A 17465-nucleotide genomic window follows, 5' to 3' on the forward strand; every position below is an offset into this window, starting at 1 on the left:
CTTTTGGTAAATACAAGCAGGACCTTACAGCTTAAAATTTTAGCAAATCTAGTCTACCAAGTAACATGAATCAAAGAGTACACTAAAAATCATACAACCTTATATCTCTAAATAATCCATTACATTTGGTGTGCATCTACTTAAGCTAAATGATCAACATTGAACTTGAATTGGGCTCATCCACTGACCTGTGAGTGGTAAAACCATTGCCATACAGCTCACTTGTTTAGCAGGGAGAGCTCAAAGCGGGCTCATCCAGGCTGTCGTATTTGTAGAATGAAGTGGTTGACTCGTAGTCAAATTGCACACAGTAGGAAAAGTCTGCACGAGACTCCTTGCGCCCACAAGCCACCGGTGTTCAGTTGCCGTTCCCTGTGGGTCTCCTGGAAGGAGTTCTTGGCCTGGCTACAGCTCAGGCCTTTCCCTCCTCTGGAGCCTGGACCAAACTGCTGCTCGTTTGGCTTGGGCGGGGGGTCGAGTGCACCACAGCAAGGCTACACCTAAAGAAGTGATTTTCTTACAGGCAGAGAAGAATTATGGCCTTGGATGAGTCAATGGACAGGAGTTCTGGATTTGTTAAGAGTTTGAAGGAGAGAGTTTCAGAATCAGAATAGCAAAGTGGTATTTGATCTGGGTATTTAATGTTCTTCCCAGCACCACCTTCCATTTTTACTTCTTTCCAAAGTGCAGTTGGCCTAAAACCATATTTCTACTAACTACTACAGCTATTACACCAGGTACACAGAGGTTGCCACAAGATTAACGTTATCTCTGCTGCCTACATTGATTCTTTACAGAGCGCTTGCTTTACAGTTATTTCAGTAGAATCATATTGTTATGATTATATTATGATCATATTGTTATGATTATTGTTAGAATCATATTGTTACGATGAACACTTTTCTTAACACTTTTGAACAGTGAAAGAGAAAGGGATATGATTGTTAAAAATAAGCAACAAACCTGGACATATAGTCACCCAAGTTTGCCATAGGTGATCAAGGACAGGAGTTACACCAGCCTTGGATATCCCTCTGCTTGTGAAATCCAGCTATTTCAAAGGAGTTTGGCCTTTCCAGTGGAAATTCGGCACTGATCACAAAGCAAGTTGAGGAGTTTCACATTTCCTTCCGTAAAAAGTGTCTTAGTGGGGATGTGGGTGGTTTGAATGACCTCTGTGGGTCTCCTGCTGAGAGCACGGACACGTGCAGAACGGCAGCCTGTGCGTTCTGCAGCGAGTGCGAGTGCGGGAATGAAGGTGAGTGCGGATGCCAATGTGATTTCTGGCCAAAGAAAACAAGACTCTCCTTTTTTAACTGTGTGATTTGTAAGGGCACAGGTGAGCCCAGAGATTTACTTTAGAAACACTGATCTTTTCTAGTGCAGCTGAGCTGTTGTAGGCATCCGAGCTACCAAATTCTGAAGCTTTCTGGTGGATTTTACAGGAGCTTTTGCTTGCAGTGCAGACATGGAGTTGACAGTTCACAGGAAAAGGGAGGCAGGAGGTGGAATTTGAATAACAAAGGGGTGGAGACTTTATCCCAGGGTGACTTTATTGAGCACAATGAGTGCACTCAGGACAGGCTGTGCCTTGTTTAACCTGTGGACACATCTCAGGTGTGTTCACACAAAACACCTCACTGGTGCACAGCTCTGACATGCCCAGAATGAGGAAGAACTTGGTGAGACAAAGGACAGTTCAAGCAGTCGCACAGGTCATGGTCCGAGTGAAAAGAATTGCCTTGGAGACACTAGAGAAGTGCTGCAGATTGCTCACCAAAGGTGAGACTTTTCTCTAAAACTGTTGAGAATTTGTATAATCTTGGAAAAAAAACCCACTGTTCTGTACGACTAATAGTGATTTTTTCAAGGCATTTTTTTTTCTCTAATTTAATTTCCTTGAAGAAGAAGTAGTTAGCTTTCACTGACATGCAGATTGGGAATGGGAAGCCTCTCTGGATAAATTTAGAACTGTAGCTCTAGAGATACCTGGGTTGGTCCTTAAAACTGCTGAGATATTCAAGTTTTAGACGAGATGCCTATTCTTAGGGCTCCATTCTCCTGTATATTTTTTAAACAGAAACAGCATGCCATGCGGAGGATTGTGTACACCTGCCACACTCCTTAAAACAGATTTAACTGAGATGCCAGTCTACATACAAAGGCCAGAAAAAGGCCATGCAAATTAGGATAAATGATAGAATCACCAGGATGCAAGTGTTGCCATGGTCTGTGACAGGAGTTATACTGATTTTGGAATATAATTAGCACATTTTCAAGGCGCATAGTAATGGGGCTTTTTGTCTACCTTTGCCTGTAGAAAGCGACAGAACTGAACAGAAAAACAAACAAACCCCCCCACCATCAACGTATAGTTTGATTTGGAGTTTCCTTTCTGTAAAAGAACGTGGAGAAAAGCAGGTGAAACTCCAAAGAAGCTATTAAATGAAAGAAATCTGAGGCAAAGAGGTATCTGAGGTAGAAGAAGGGTATGTATTAATCCTCCAAAGGTGTGTTGAGGGAAGAGGCAACCTCTGAGATTATCTAGTGAATCTGTGGAAAGACAGATTGCTCTTTTCTTAGGCACCAGCGCAGCCACACGGGTGGGTGTTTCCCTCCTCTCCGTTTGATGTTCCTTTAGCTTTTCCTCGAGCTCCAGACACGTCTGGTCTGGGAGATGCCATGACTGAAATTCCTTGGGGAGGCAGAGGGTACGGTGGTCGCTCCCTCTGCTGAGGGACAGGGACAGGACCCTCCCAGACGTCCCCCTGCAAGGGAGGGGAGTCACCCCCTTGGTGACTTCACATCCCTGCGATGGGGAGGTCCTGGCAGATGTGTCTCGGGATGGGGAGTGAGCTGCACACACCTCGTGCCTTCCCAAAAGGGCTGTGGCCTTCGCTCCTTCTCTCGAGCAAGTTGCTCCCTCCCAGTGAGTCACCTGGGGACAGAGAGCAGTGGGGATGTCACTTGGTTCAGGGGAAGGAGGGAGGCGACCAGTATGCTCTGAATGCTGGTACCCATTTCCTCTTACCCTCCAAAAAGTGCAGAGGCTGCTTTCTCCTCCAAAAACCGCAATCAAAACCTCTTCTCTCACAGTTGGATGACTTCATGTCTTTTTCATGCAATGCTTATGGAACTTGTCTCCTCTCTCCTTGCCAGAGTGGTGAGCCCTGGGTGTTCCACAAACACACCACGTCATGGTTTTCCTTTTCCCTCCTGTATTTGGTCTTCATGCACTCCATGGAGCATTTAAAATCTTTTACTCCTCCAATTTTGTTTTCTTCCTAAACACGAAATAGAACACCCAGGGGTAACTTTCTCCCTTGATACCTGTATTTAAAAAAGGAAAGGTACAGCCGTCAGCAATAGTTCAACATTTACAAAGCTCTTTTCTTTGGTCTATTAGTACTGAATATCTAGACTGCATAATCAGTAAATCAACAGCACAGATGTTGCATATATATCTCTGGGGCTTCTTTGGTCAATCTTTTTAATAAGGATAGAAAGCCCACATTTAAAAGATAGGAAAGTAGATAAGATTTGATTAGAATTCTTGATACGGACAGTATCTTCCACAGCACATATTTGAAGAGATCACAGAAAATAGCTGTAGGGAGTTCCTCTGCTTTCTCCAGTTTAAATCTTCAGCTCTCTCTTGAAGTAGTTTTACTCAGTCTGGAGGGCAATCACTGGGCCTCCTGCCCAGTCACCGGTTTAGTTGGGACTTGGACAGGCACACTCTAAATCTGACTATTTTATATGTTCTCTAAGGAACAGATATTTCTTGGATTTCATTTATGAAGTAGAAGATAATGAGGTAGAAAATACTTTGGGAAAAAACCCAAAGCGATTGCTGCTGATAGAAAGTCCTAAAATTAGAATAATTACTGAAGCTAATACATCACTAGAGACCTGCTGTAGGAAGCCAGTGCTACAGGATGAGGAATATACACAGGAAAGCAGAGTCTGCGACACCTGGGAGCTTCCAGGGATACACAAGCGCTTCTGGGAGTGAGATTTTCACACTTGCTAAACGGATGCTTTCAGCTGAAGTATATGAACGATAGCAAAAAGCTTCTAGAGATGGATGTTTTGCCATGCTATATTGTAAACCATCATATAACAGACTAGAATCAGAATGGAAGGGACTTCTTGCAGATTTCCTCTGTGTGTACATGCAAGAGAGCAAGTTTACCTCAAAACTTGGTGATACTATAGTCATTACTTTCATATCAAAATGTAAGCTTTTGTCTTAATTTTATTGCTGCCAGATTTCAAGTTATTGTTTTTCAATGTATTTGAACTGAGACAGTTCTTAATTTCTTTTTCCTTTGTATTTTCCTGCTACACCAATATAGTCTCATGTGATAGCTTGACAACTATAAACCAGTTATATTTAATTTAGATCTTTTAGCATGTTATTGCATAATTCTTGTATTTACCTCATGCTAAGTATTAATGTACAGCCAACTTTAGCTGGCTAGCTTTTGATAAAAGTTTTCCCAGTTCAGAATAATTTCAGTGACTAGTTTTAATATAATCTGAAGTAGTTTTTAGCTGAAGAGAATTAAAAGCTACCGCAAACTGTTCTGAAACAAAGGAAGATTATGACTTAGGGACACATTACCTGCTTTAAGAAGTCATCAAATGGCTATAATTTACAATAGAAGATTGTTTTAGGGTATTATTTTGTTCTTTATAGTCTCTCTGAACACAAAAAAGGATTATCTTTGCAACCCCAGAATATGCTTGATTCATGTAAAGTGACAGTAGAAGACTTGGCTAAAACAGCCAAGTATCCTGAGGCACAGAACATGGTCTTCAGTTCTCTTATTCTCTTTTATTTAGTGCTCAAGGTGAATTGGGGATCTGTTGTATATTTTATCTTTTTGTGGATTAGTGATTTATGGAAGGAACCGCTGGACTGGAGAGGCTGTGAGCGCTAGCAGGCATTTACAGAATAATGACCTTGGACATTGTCTTGTTTTCTCCAGGTTATCATAAAGAAAGTTAGAGGCTAAGGGAAATTTGTATAGGCCTACACTATGAAGGGGTGGCTGCAGTGTGGTTTTCTACCTTTTAGTGTCAGGAAAAGGAGACGGGAAGCAGGAATTCTCTTGGTTCAAGCAGGGGTGGGGCAGCCTACAGGAATCTGGAGCATATGGTCCACGTTCCTGTGTTACCTGATAGAAGAACATGGGGATCCACCAACAAGGGCTGTGGTCTTTTATTTATGTAACTCTGAATTGTGTCAGTGGCTAGTGAAATATCAGCTAATCAAAATAAAAAGATCAAATTCCATCTAGACACACCCAATATTGAGGACTGTAGCAGGCACCCTAATGGTTGTAATTAAACATAATTTTTACAAGCTCCAGCCAATCTAGACCTCAGCCAGTTTTTAAAGTACAGTAATTTAAGGGCCCATGTGAAGGGTGGGATGGTTCTTTGTAACCCTCAACAAAATCAGGAATTGTGACCTTCCCCAGAATACCTGGTTGCACACTTAAGGCCGTTTTTCATGCTGTGTAAGGTTCAGATGCTGTTGGACACTGTAAGCAGCTGAGAACATTGGTTGTGTTAATTTGCACTCGTGTGGTTTCTGTCTGCCTCACTAAACTTTGAAGTAAGTCTCAGAAAGGCAGAAGGGAACATGCATTTATTGCAGTTCTTAGAAAGGATCTTATTTCGTTTGGTATAGTGAAGCAGTTTGGCTCAGGAAGGCCAGGCAAGAGAAACACCACATTTGATAATCCACCACTTCTGTTTCTTGCTTCTTCATTTTGTTATCCATGGAAAGGGTAATAACGAATAGTGAAACATGTCATCTTTGTCACTGCACAAACATTAGAAATAGTGGAGTTCCAGAGAACTTCTGAGATATGATAAGGTTGAAAAGTGACTTGTTAGGCAAACAACAAACAGATCTTAAAGCAACAGTAAGGGCAAACAGACTTACTGAGCTGAAACTGAGCTGATCTTAAGTTCTGGAGAAAGATGCATTTCCACATTCCCCATTCTTCACCCCTATTGTGAGTAACACCTTGGCATAATGACTGTCATATTGTTCTAATAATTGTTATTGTAACTTATATTCAGCCAGTATATAGTTATTTACATTGGTGTTTGGACTGAATTTTAACAGAATGCAGATTTGATGAGCTAAAAACCTACTGAGCCAGCATAATTAACACCACAAAGGAAAAAAAAATAAAGAATACTGGTGAGGTTAAGACAAGTATGAATAGAAAAGAAGGAACAATCCTTCTCTGTCAGTTCCTTGGAAGATTTCCCCAGAGCAAGGGGGAAGAACATCTGCAAGGTGGGATCACCATGCCCCAGGGCACAGCAGCTGGGGTCTTTGCAGAGACCTGGGCTGGGCAGGCTGCAGAATCAAGGAAACAAGGCATAGGCTACAGCATTTGGGGGCAGGTGATGAAAGACAACCCCCAAAATCATCAAGGTAGGATCAGCAGAAGGGGACCAGTGTTGTAGACCTCAGTAGATGAAAACAGACTTGTGTGGAGGGCAGCATCTTCTCCAAACCACCTCAATGCAGGTAGATTTGCTAATGCAGCTTGGGCAACAGGAAAAGAAAAAAAATCTAAGAAAGGTGTTTCTGACTCGTTAGTCAAAGGCAATGTGATGTTTCACAGATGTTTTTTCTCTTTGACCAACAGTCTACATAACCCTTCAGACCACCTTCTCATGCCACGGGTGCTCGAGGATGCAGAACTGTTTTAACCACATCAGTACACCGTGCTCTGTCCCCAGCCCTCACCTCCTGCCAGTGAACTGCTGTGCTGCTCACAGCACACTCGGTGACCTCCATGGGGCTGATCACACACACATGCTTTAATAGCTTATCCTGGTACGTGTTCCCTTTTCCTACTTGTATGTCAGAATGGTTTTTATTATTAATTTTGTTTCATTTTCTAAAGCACTTAAAAAAATTTCAGTAGTTTATCTTGCCTGCTCTATCTGTGAGGCTCAGGACTCATACCGCTCTTCTGTGCTCATGTATCCTGTGTCTGCCTTCTTCCAACTGTATTTTAGTTCTCGATGCCAAACCTCTGACCTTGCTTTGCCCAAAGCCACAGTCAGCCCACGCCCTTGCCAGACTGGGAAACAGCTCCTGCACCTGGTTCTTGAGAGCCATCTCATACCCCACAGGTGACAGAGAAGTAACTGCAGAAACTGCTCTTTACAAGTCATGCGAGTGCTGCTCTAGACTTGCCATGTCTGGGTGGGCACGTTTTGTGTCATTAGTGATTTGTCCAGAGCTTCACTTCCAAGGCTGAGACAGGACAGTTTCTTGGCCAAATGCTCACAGACGTATGTGGTGCCTTGGCCAACACAGCCCACCTTGAGATGTGGTTTCCCTGTTCTCGAAGTGGTGATCAGCAATACACAGCGCCCAACCCTGCAGCTTTCTGGCATAACTAAAAAAGACAAGGATTGACAACCTGAAGCTGGAAAAAACCCAGAGGTGAGCAGCCCCTCTTGGGGAGCAGTCCACCTGCTAGTCATGTTAGTAGTTCATGTCATAACTGGATTTTTCTTGGCGTTTGCACTGGTGCTTTTAGCATTACTGACTGTTCCTCTGACACTTCACAACTATGGCAGATGCAAGATTCCTGTGGATTCACCACCACCACCTTTTGATCTGGAAATACCTCAACACTATTATAGTCACCTCAGTGGACGCTCAGCTCTGACAGAAAAGTTTTGGTCCCATCTACCCCTCAAAAGAAAGGGGAGTTAAACCTGCACAGCCCAGCGTGCAGTTCCAGAGTCTGGTAAACACTGCAGCACTTGTATGTAACTAACAGCATCTGCTGCCCATCCTTGTGTCCCTTGTCACCGTAATCGGTGACTTGTGGGGCTGCAGGCTGAGAGGAACTGATGGCAACAGCAGGTGTTCAGACCTCAGCATTCTCTGTCAGTTGATCAAACACAGCAGAAATCAAACCACCCCCGCAACAACCAACCAACGCCTAAGTGTTTTTTAGCTCATGGTCAATCATTGTGAATGCTAGACATATACTATGCCTCTCAGGAAACTCTGGTTACTATTATTAACTACTAGTTATTAAACTAATCAATTAAGACTGGTTGCCCGTCTTTTAGATAGCTGAATTCACTAACTATATGAATCCTGCCTCTGAGGTATATTAATTGGCATGTGACTGCCTACAGAAAAAAGTATTAAAATGACAAAGTAATAATTTAGTTGAGTATTTTAAGTAGAATGTTACTTGGTTTTTTTGTAGCCCAATGACCTAATGTCTTGATTAAAGAATTTTGATAAGACATCTCCTTGGAATTTTGTTCAGACTATGAAGTATGTTAGGACATAGGAAACAGGATTCAGCTAGGACCTATTGAAGACTTAGTTTACTTGTGTTAAGCTCCAGTAAGGGCTGAGAGCTCAAAATGTTAAACTGGGTCAGTATTACATGTGAAATTATATGTTGAATGAGGTCAGCTACTGTGACTATTATTATTTTTAAAACCTTTTCTTCTGACCAATTACAGTTTCTTTAAGGAGCTACTAGTTTGGTTTAGAATTTAATTCCCTGTGTTGAACTCCAAAAGATTTCTGTTGACTCATTTGCTGTCCCTGAATGGTGGCACAACCCTCTGAGTTTTGTGCACTCTGCCCCATCACCCAGCTCATGACTGGAGATGTTAAATGGTATCAGTGCCATTATAGACCCCTGGGGTACATAGCTAGTGACAAGACTCCAGCTGGACATCGTGCTGCTGATTACAAGCCTTTGACCTTGGCAGAGCAGCTAGTTTTCAGCCCACCTCACACTCCACTTGCCAACTCCATACATGATGGGTTTGCTTGTGAGGATGTTATGGGGACAGTGTTGAAAGCCACAGGAAAGACAAAACCAACACCCCTGCTACTCTCCCCTCACCGCTGAGCCTGTCAGCTAGTCACAGGAGGCTAGCGGGTTGATCAAGTGTGATAAATCTGTGGTGAATGCTCCTAATTGCCTTTTTCACCTTCATATGTCTGGAAATGGCTTCCAGGTTTGTTTGCTCCACCACTTTTCCAAGGACTAAGATGACGCAGACCAGCAGTCTCCTTACCTTTCTTGAAGGATAGAAGTGACGTTTGCTTTCCTTCACTCCTCAGGAACCTTCTCCCCATTGCCAGGACCTTTCGAAGATTATTGGGTGCCCTCAAGTGGTATCAGCTAGCACTTGTAGGTCCAGCCCCTCAGGTCTCAGGGATGTCTTGTTTATTTAAATGTTCCCTAACCTAATCCTTCTCCAGTGAGAGTAAAAGTCTTCCCTGGCCCTCACCTTCCCATGAGTGCCTGGGATTCCTGAAGGCAAATATTACCAGAAAAGACCAAGGCAAAGATGGCATTGTCAGCTTTTTCACATCCTTTGTCACCAGGTGCCATCCAGCAGTGAGCTCATGTTTTCCCTACTCATCCTTTTGCTGCTGATTGACCTATAGAAGCCTTCCTTGTTGCCCTTCCATCCCTCTCTAAATTCAATTCCAGGTGGGCCTTGGCTTTCATAACAACATCCCTGCACTCTGACAGTGTGTCTGTATTTCTCCTCAGTCACCTGTCCCTTCTTCCACCTCTTGCACACTTCGTTTTATGCTTGACTTTGCTCTGGAGTTCCTTGTTCACCCATGTCAGCCTCCTTCTACATTTGCTTGGCTTCCTGCTCATTGGGATGGACCATTCTTGAGCTCAGAACAGGTGACCAGTGAAAATGGATCCAAAAATGTTATAGAGATTTTTTTAAGAGCTTCATCATTTTTGATGGATGATGCAGCTAGACAATCAGCTTGACTGCTGTGAATGAACATTAAGGTTCACCAGAGCTTACAAAATGACTGCAGGAAGATGAGTTGCTGGACTTGCTCTTATGACACTGCTTTGCTGTCACATACTTACATCTCACTATTGGTTGCACATAACTGTGTTTTTCTTTCCTAAGATTATACAAATTCTCAACGGTTTTAGAGAAAAGTCTCACCTTTGGTGAGCAATCTGCAGCACTTCTCTAGTCTCTCCAAGGCAATTCTTTTCACTTGGACCATGACCTGTGCGACTGCTTGAACTGTCCTTTGTCTCACCAAGTTCTTCCTCATTCTGGGCATGTCAGAGCTGTGCACCAGTGAGGTGTTTTGTGTGAACACACCTGAGATGTGTCCACAGGTTAAACAAGGCACAGCCTGTCCTGAGTGCACTCATTGTGCTCAATAAAGTCACCCTGGGATAAAGTCTCCACCCCTTTGTTATTCAAATTCCACCTCCTGCCTCCCTTTTCCTGTGAACTGTCAACTCCATGTCTGCACTGCAAGCAAAAGCTCCTGTAAAATCCACCAGAAAGCTTCAGAATTTGGTAGCTCGGATGCCTACAACAGCTCAGCTGCACTAGAAAAGATCAGTGTTTCTAAAGTAAATCTCTGGGCTCACCTGTGCCCTTACAAATCACACAGTTAAAAAAGGAGAGTCTTGTTTTCTTTGGCCAGAAATCACATTGGCATCCGCACTCACCTTCATTCCCGCACTCGCACTCGCTGCAGAACGCACAGGCTGCCGTTCTGCACGTGTCCGTGCTCTCAGCAGGAGACCTACAGAGGTCATTCAAACCACCCACATCCCCACTAAGACACTTTTTACGGAAGGAAACGTGAAACTCCTCAACTTGCTTTGTGATCAGTGCCGAATTTCCACTGGAAAGGCCAAACTCCTTTGAAATAGCTGGATTTCACAAGCAGAGGGATATCCAAGGCTGGTGTAACTCCTGTCCTTGATCACCTATGGCAAACCTGGGTGACTATATGTCCAGGTTTGTTGCTTATTTTTAATAATTATATCCTTTTCTCTTTCACTGTGCAAAAGTGTTCATCGTAACGGTATGATTCTACTGAAATAACTGTAGAGCAAGTGCTCTGTAAAGAATCAATTCAGAGAGCAGAGATAACATTTCTCTAATCTTTTGGCAACATCTGCATTCTTGGAATAACAGCTGGTATAGTTAATAGAAACACGGTTCTAGGCCAACTGCACTTGGAAAAGAAGTAAAAATGGCAGGTGAGCTGGGAAGAAGTCCGGGCACCCCAGGCACCATCTGACTTGCAATAGTCTCTGTATCCTGACATCCACAGCAGATTCTCTGTTCCCCAGCTCCCCCATCAACCCCTACTGCAATGCTTTACGGGTGGCTGTATGTGTCCTTTATCACATCTGGCTAATGAGGTACATACACCTCGTGTTCTACAGGACGTTTCAAAAAGACAGACCCAATTTCAAATGGCAAATGATTTGAAATTGGGTCCGTCTTTTTGAAACACCCTGTAGCTGGAATCCTTTTGGCCAGGCAAATCTATACTTACACGGTACGTCTGCACCCTGTCCTACACTTCTTGCAGAAGGCCTGAAGGCAGAGAACCCCGGCTGTGCCTCCACCTCCTTTCAGCTGCAGATCCTACATGAGCAGAGTTGTGAGGCAGGAGAGGAGAGCAAGACAAGAAACACAGACCAGGGATCCTGAACAACTCTTAGTGCAGACTTAGTTAACTGACATCTCGCTCTATTAGCAATCACCCATGCTATGTAATTCTACTACTGCTGATTCCAGAATGTTTCAAACACAGATGGAATTATTAGACTGACCTGTCTCTAAAAGGATATGTGAACAACATTCTCCACCCTTATGCCAAAAGGAAACGCTTGGCAAAGGATAAAACCAGGCATTCTTTCAGTATATTTCTTTCAGGTTCTGGAGTTCCATAGGGTAGGGAGTCTGACCTCAATTTTAACAGCTGTTGAAGGATCTGCCTTCCCTGGAGTTCTGATTCCTTTTTGTATTTGTTTATACATTTGATTTCTAGCACAGCCTCTGGCAGTAAATTCCCAAATTAAGTAGGTGCAATGGCTAAAAAATTCTTTTGATTTAAAACCGCTACCTGATTTTATTATATCTGTGGGGGAAATTATGAATAATACTGAATGCACAAGTGCTCAGACTTGAGAAGCACCTATCAATACAGTTTGTCACTTTATTGTACTATTGGAGGCATTCAAGAGGGTTAATCTGTTTATAGATTCAAATATTTCTACCTTGGACTTAAGTGATGGAAGAAATACATAAATGTGGATGATTGCTACTAGATTATGGTAAGCAAAATCTTATTCTGCCAGATGTTGGTGAGTACCTGGAGATAAAAGGAATCTTGACAAGCAGTCATGGCCTTTTTCTTGTGGAAGTAACCCCTGAAAGGCTCAGGCCTGACTGAGATCAGGTCCATAGCCACACAGAGACACTACTATTTTACAACACCTCTCCCTCCAGTGCTACTATTAACTTTGAAGGGAGAAATCCTGAAGCTGTTTACCTTAAACTTCTTTAAGTGACTTGGCAATACTGTTGAAATGTAAATCGAACAAGAAAATACAACTGCTGCTTTTTATATTTTAGTACTACATTTTCATCTGGCAATAAACATTTCCCAGCAAGGCTAACTTGTAAGATGTTCTCTTTCCTTCAAGGATAATCTGTCATGTATCATATGCATGTGTATTACATACTCAGGACAAAAATGGGAGCTCTGAAAGGTAATACACAGTTCTCATTTCTCAACTGACCAGTGGCAGGTTATGGGTTATTGGGCTGGGGGGGAATTAGCATTATCTACTCCTCTTGTCATAAGGACAAGAGTAGAAACCTTTCAGTTTCATTATGACATGAGCCCTTACAGAGTATCTCATCTTCACTGAAAGCATCACAACACGCAGCGGATGTTCAGAGGCGAAGCAGCAGCACCTTGGTAACCCCACAGCAGATGGCAGCACGGGCACACAAACGGACCAGGACACATTAACCACAGAATTAAAAGAAAATAAATAATAAAAAAAAATATATCCTATTCCTCTCAACTCTCAATTTCACTATTGCTTATGAAGAATCATGGTAAGATACATTATTAACATCACACTTTTGGTATTACCAAGTTAACTTTTCCTACAGAAATTCCCATCGTTAATTGTCAAATCTTTGATTTGCCTTTCTGCCCATTTCTTTTGCCCCCAAACGTGTTTAACTGCAACACTCAGCTGAGAAACACTGTCGTCTAAGCCACGTGAGATGACATTTTTCTATTAAATCTGTCCTCACTATATAATGTTTTATAATTCACAAGGATTAGTAAAATGGTTCTAAGGAAGTACTGCTTATAATAAGCCACTGAAATTTTCTATTATGGCATTGCCCTTCTGCTTAAGTACAGCTTAAAATAATTTCTTAGTCTAAGCATCCTCTTATTTTCCCCAAATCTGGCACTTTTTTTTTTTAAATGGTTACCATTGATTCTGTCTGCTCTTCACAGGATGACTGGATATTACTTGATTTTCAAATCACTGAGTGAATAGTTAAAGATTAATACTTTTCCATATACTGTTTTTGTACTAATTTATTTTGTGAATACAATCACATAACATTAGTAACTAAATTTAGCTTTTATTAAGCATGACTGCACAAAAGAAGAGACAAATACATTTTATTTCACTTCTGCATTTTATTCTGAAACCACTGACCTAATTTTTAGGACTACAGATCTCACAGGTAAAAATAAGATAAAAAGATGAAAAAAAAGATGCCATGAATCAGTAATTAAAAAACATTCTTCTGCCATACAGGAAAAGAAATATTATATTTTGCTGTATGAAAAAAATGAAAAAATAGTATCCAGTACATTAAGTTATATTTTGGATCTGGACATAATCTAGATCATCAGTTTCTTTTGACCTCTAGTTTTGGTTTAAGAAATACCCTTAACAGCTTTGTTGTATGGCTTTTTAAAAAACTAATGACAAAGAAAACAAGGAAATGCAACTTGCAGTTAAAGACAAGAAATCATGCCCCGTGGCTTATGAGCTTTTAGACAGAAAATGAAGAACTAAACCTAGATTTGCTTTGTCTTTCATGTACCTTGTGATAAACCTCCTCAGAAGTATTATTAAAATGAAAATTGCATCCTGCTTTAAGTCAGTTTGTTTTACGAATGAACTTGTCTGCTCTAGGTCAGCCAGTCTTTGCTTTTTTTAAAAAAAAAGCTTTAACATATTTCAGACTGTATTTTGGTACACTTACACTAACCTTAGGGAACAGTCTTGCAAAACAGATATCCAAGGGATATATAGAAGAACAAAAGTAATTTTTAAACTAGTTGTAGTATTTCTTCCTCTGAAAGACTTCTAGAAATACTTAAACATTCAACAGAACAAGCTTATGTAGCTGATAAAGATCATCTCCTCTTTCATGCTGCTTTTCTGACTGGTCAATGATATGCTGAGAATCCACCTAATCAAAAGAAGCAAGATCAAAGTCAGAACATATTCTTAACACTGTTTTCCTACATAACACGGTTAAGGAGGACTTTTGCAGAGTTTTGAACAGTTTCAAATCATACAGGCACTTCAGTTCCATGCCACACATTTCAACATTAGAGCCAGTACTATGAAATGCTATATCTCCTGGTTTGCCTGAGTCAGAATAATGTCACAATCAGTTCCAAAGCATCACAGGTAGTATTTTACATGATGGTGTAAGACATGTCCTGAGATTTTTCCCTACTGCATCTGAAGTCTGAAGATCCTGATCCAAGGCCTATACATTAACTTGTTATAAAAAGCTAAACATCAATGCAACTAAATAGGAAATTATCTTCATAATACCAAAGATAACCGAATCAGAAATAAGAAAATAGGAACATTTGGCTTAAGGCAATACATCATGACACACTCTAATGCCCCAGCGAATGCCCACTGGAAACGCATGCCCTTGGTGCTCATTCACTGCTGTCAGTCTTCTCAAGCAGAGAGACCCAAATCCCCATTTATTTGCCTCAGGGAGGGAAAGGCACAGGGAGGGTGTGTGCAGAAATCTTACTGCTGCACTCAGTAATTCCTCACCCCCTTTTAATTAAGAAAATGCACTTTGTCAGGAAATCTAGTGGCCTGCAGAGAGGCCCTTACAGAAAGAAAGGTCAGATTTCTAACAGAGTAGGAAGCCAGACTTTTCAACTTTACCAAACCTTCTTGGATTCTGAGAAAGCCGCCCTCCTACCTGATCCCACCACATTCATTCTAAAGCAAGCTAACATTGCTGTCTGCTTAAAAGAAAAAGGCCCCTGAAAGCCCAGCAACCCAAAACAAAACTACAACACATTGCATTCAGATAAATCCCAAACAAGAAAAATGTTTCAATCTTTTTCTTTTAGGGCACAACTGCTTAATAGAAGAGTACAAAATTTCAACTTCCAACAAACGTAAAATGACCTTTACAATCTCTCTCAACTTAAAAATCACGAAGTGTTCTATTTGAAAAGGCTAAATATTTGTATACACAAAATTAAAAACAAACCAAAATACCCAACAAACTAAATAGACTTTAAATAAGACATCAATAGAGGTTAATGTATCCCTTAAACTCAACTCTGCAGTGCTTTCAATATCTTTAAATTCAATAATTTTTTTTCTTTTTTTTTTCTCCCCAGGCTCCAAAAAGACATCCTTCCAACTAACTGTACTGGGCTACTCTAACTGTTCCTCTTACAGAGAATTATCCTTATGCCCTTACCTGATTCCATGCATATGGCTTCTCATACCATGTAGGAGCAATTCTCTCTCGAGGCTTTGATTTGCAGATTAAGCTGAAATTACATGAAAATAGCCTTAAATGAATATACTTGTAAATGATTAATTATAAATACAGAGAAATTTCTATATTGAATACAGCTGGGCATTTAACAAGATGTCCTTGCTGAAGAGAACCTTAAATTTTCTTGCTAATCTCATCTGATTCATTCACTTCTCTGTACTTTGCCCTTCTAGTGTAGGAAGTCTAAATACAAATTTTCACAGGGACACTGCGTATCAGAAGGTATTTTCTTACAAATAAATTAATGGGTTTTTTTTTAAAAATTTACGAAGTACTAGAATTTGCAGCTGTCATTTATTCTGTATGTTTTATGCATGCTTACTCACTAGAATGTATAATACAGCTATTTTTAGTGTATTTTGTTTTGCATGACAACTCGAGTACTATAGATGGTCTGTCTGCTCCAGTTATTTCCTTAAGCTGTACAAAGTACAACAGTAAAGCGGACTTTAATTAATTCTGTCTAGATGTGTTTTTCAAACACTCATTTTAGCCCTAAGTAGTGGTGACATGTTATAAATACAATTAGCTTTTGAAAAATGCAAAAAAGTTATGAAAGACTGTTCAGGCTACATTTTTACATATTTACTATTATTAATAAAAATTTAGTTTTTTTCCAAGACACAAAGCAAAGTACAATCAGAAAAACATACTCAAAACAAAGAAAGATTTTGCACAAAGAAAAAAACATCATGACAATAACCAGATTGTCTCTTGCTTCAAAAAGGTAAAAGAAGAAAAAAAAAAAAAAGTGGCTGCAGGATCATTGAAAAATAATCAGTGAAAGCACAAAGATTTTGAGAGAAAACATTACCACAGAAAGGTATAAAATCCTATAGATGAAAAAGCCCAGAAGGCTGACGAGGATGAGCAAGTCAGTCAGCACTGACTGAGCTGGGGAACACATCAGCGCTGAGCTGAGCCAAGGGGCTGCACAGGCCGCTCCTCCCCTCCCAACCGGCCAGAGGTGTCTGAACAATCAGCCCCAAAACCGTCCTGAAACAGCAGCAAGTGTTCACATCTAAAGAAACAGCAGCGACATTTTTGTGCCTTGAATTTGGCATGTTGGTGTTGACGTCCAAGCACAAGCTCCTGTCACAGTCACCTCCAGAGGTTTTGTGGTTTTGCTCCTTTCTGCCTGTCCACGTTCCTTGACCTCTCCCCACACTCATTACCACATGAGTCACACAAGCCATCTTCATCCTGCTTTGAAGTCTGAACATGGTACCACACGGCAGTGTCCAGAGGCAACACACACACCAACTGGCCTGAGGTGCTTGGACACAAACAGGAAATTAAACATTGCATCAGCAGTACCCTTGGCAGCCGGTATTTTACCAAGAGCTTTGCAGACGTGAAACACAAACAGCTTGCCATCAGCCTGCACTGGTGCTCCTGAAGTTGAAAGCACAAGCGGCACCTCTGAGGTACCACCTTTGTGTAGCTGTACCACCACTGTCTGGAAGAACACACAACCTGCTGCAAAAGCTGGCTCGAGCTGCCACATCTCAGAGAGAAAAGCAGCTGTGCACAGTGTGGCACCCAAGCCAAAAATAATCACCTGGCTCCCTCGTCACATCCAACATGTCTGCTGGGCAGCTAACGTGTAATGTGTACCTCCACATCTTCCAGATATTGTTTATGCTGTTTTATTTCCAGTGCCTCCAAAGGGAAGGCTGACTCCTCCCAGCACTTGTTAATTTATTATAAAATGCATCACACTGAATTTTCTTTCAAGTTTTAGAATAAGAAATATGGGC

At 41.3% G+C, this 17465-nt stretch overlaps 1 protein-coding gene across 1 annotated transcript in view; it reads right to left on the bottom strand.

Annotated features, from left to right (window-relative positions):
- Nucleotides 1-14250: 14250 nt before the first annotated feature.
- TDRD9 (tudor domain containing 9) overlaps nucleotides 14251-17465 on the bottom strand; it is an 81048-nt gene continuing 77833 nt past the window's right edge. The window contains 2 exon segments of the mRNA XM_065635711.1: nucleotides 14251-14346; nucleotides 15625-15697. Of these exon segments, the coding sequence (XP_065491783.1) occupies nucleotides 14251-14346; nucleotides 15625-15697 (169 nt within the window).

The sequence above is a fragment of the Caloenas nicobarica genome, chromosome 5 (genome assembly GCF_036013445.1).
Source record: "Caloenas nicobarica isolate bCalNic1 chromosome 5, bCalNic1.hap1, whole genome shotgun sequence".
In the NCBI taxonomy this organism is placed as follows: Eukaryota; Metazoa; Chordata; class Aves; order Columbiformes; family Columbidae; genus Caloenas; species Caloenas nicobarica.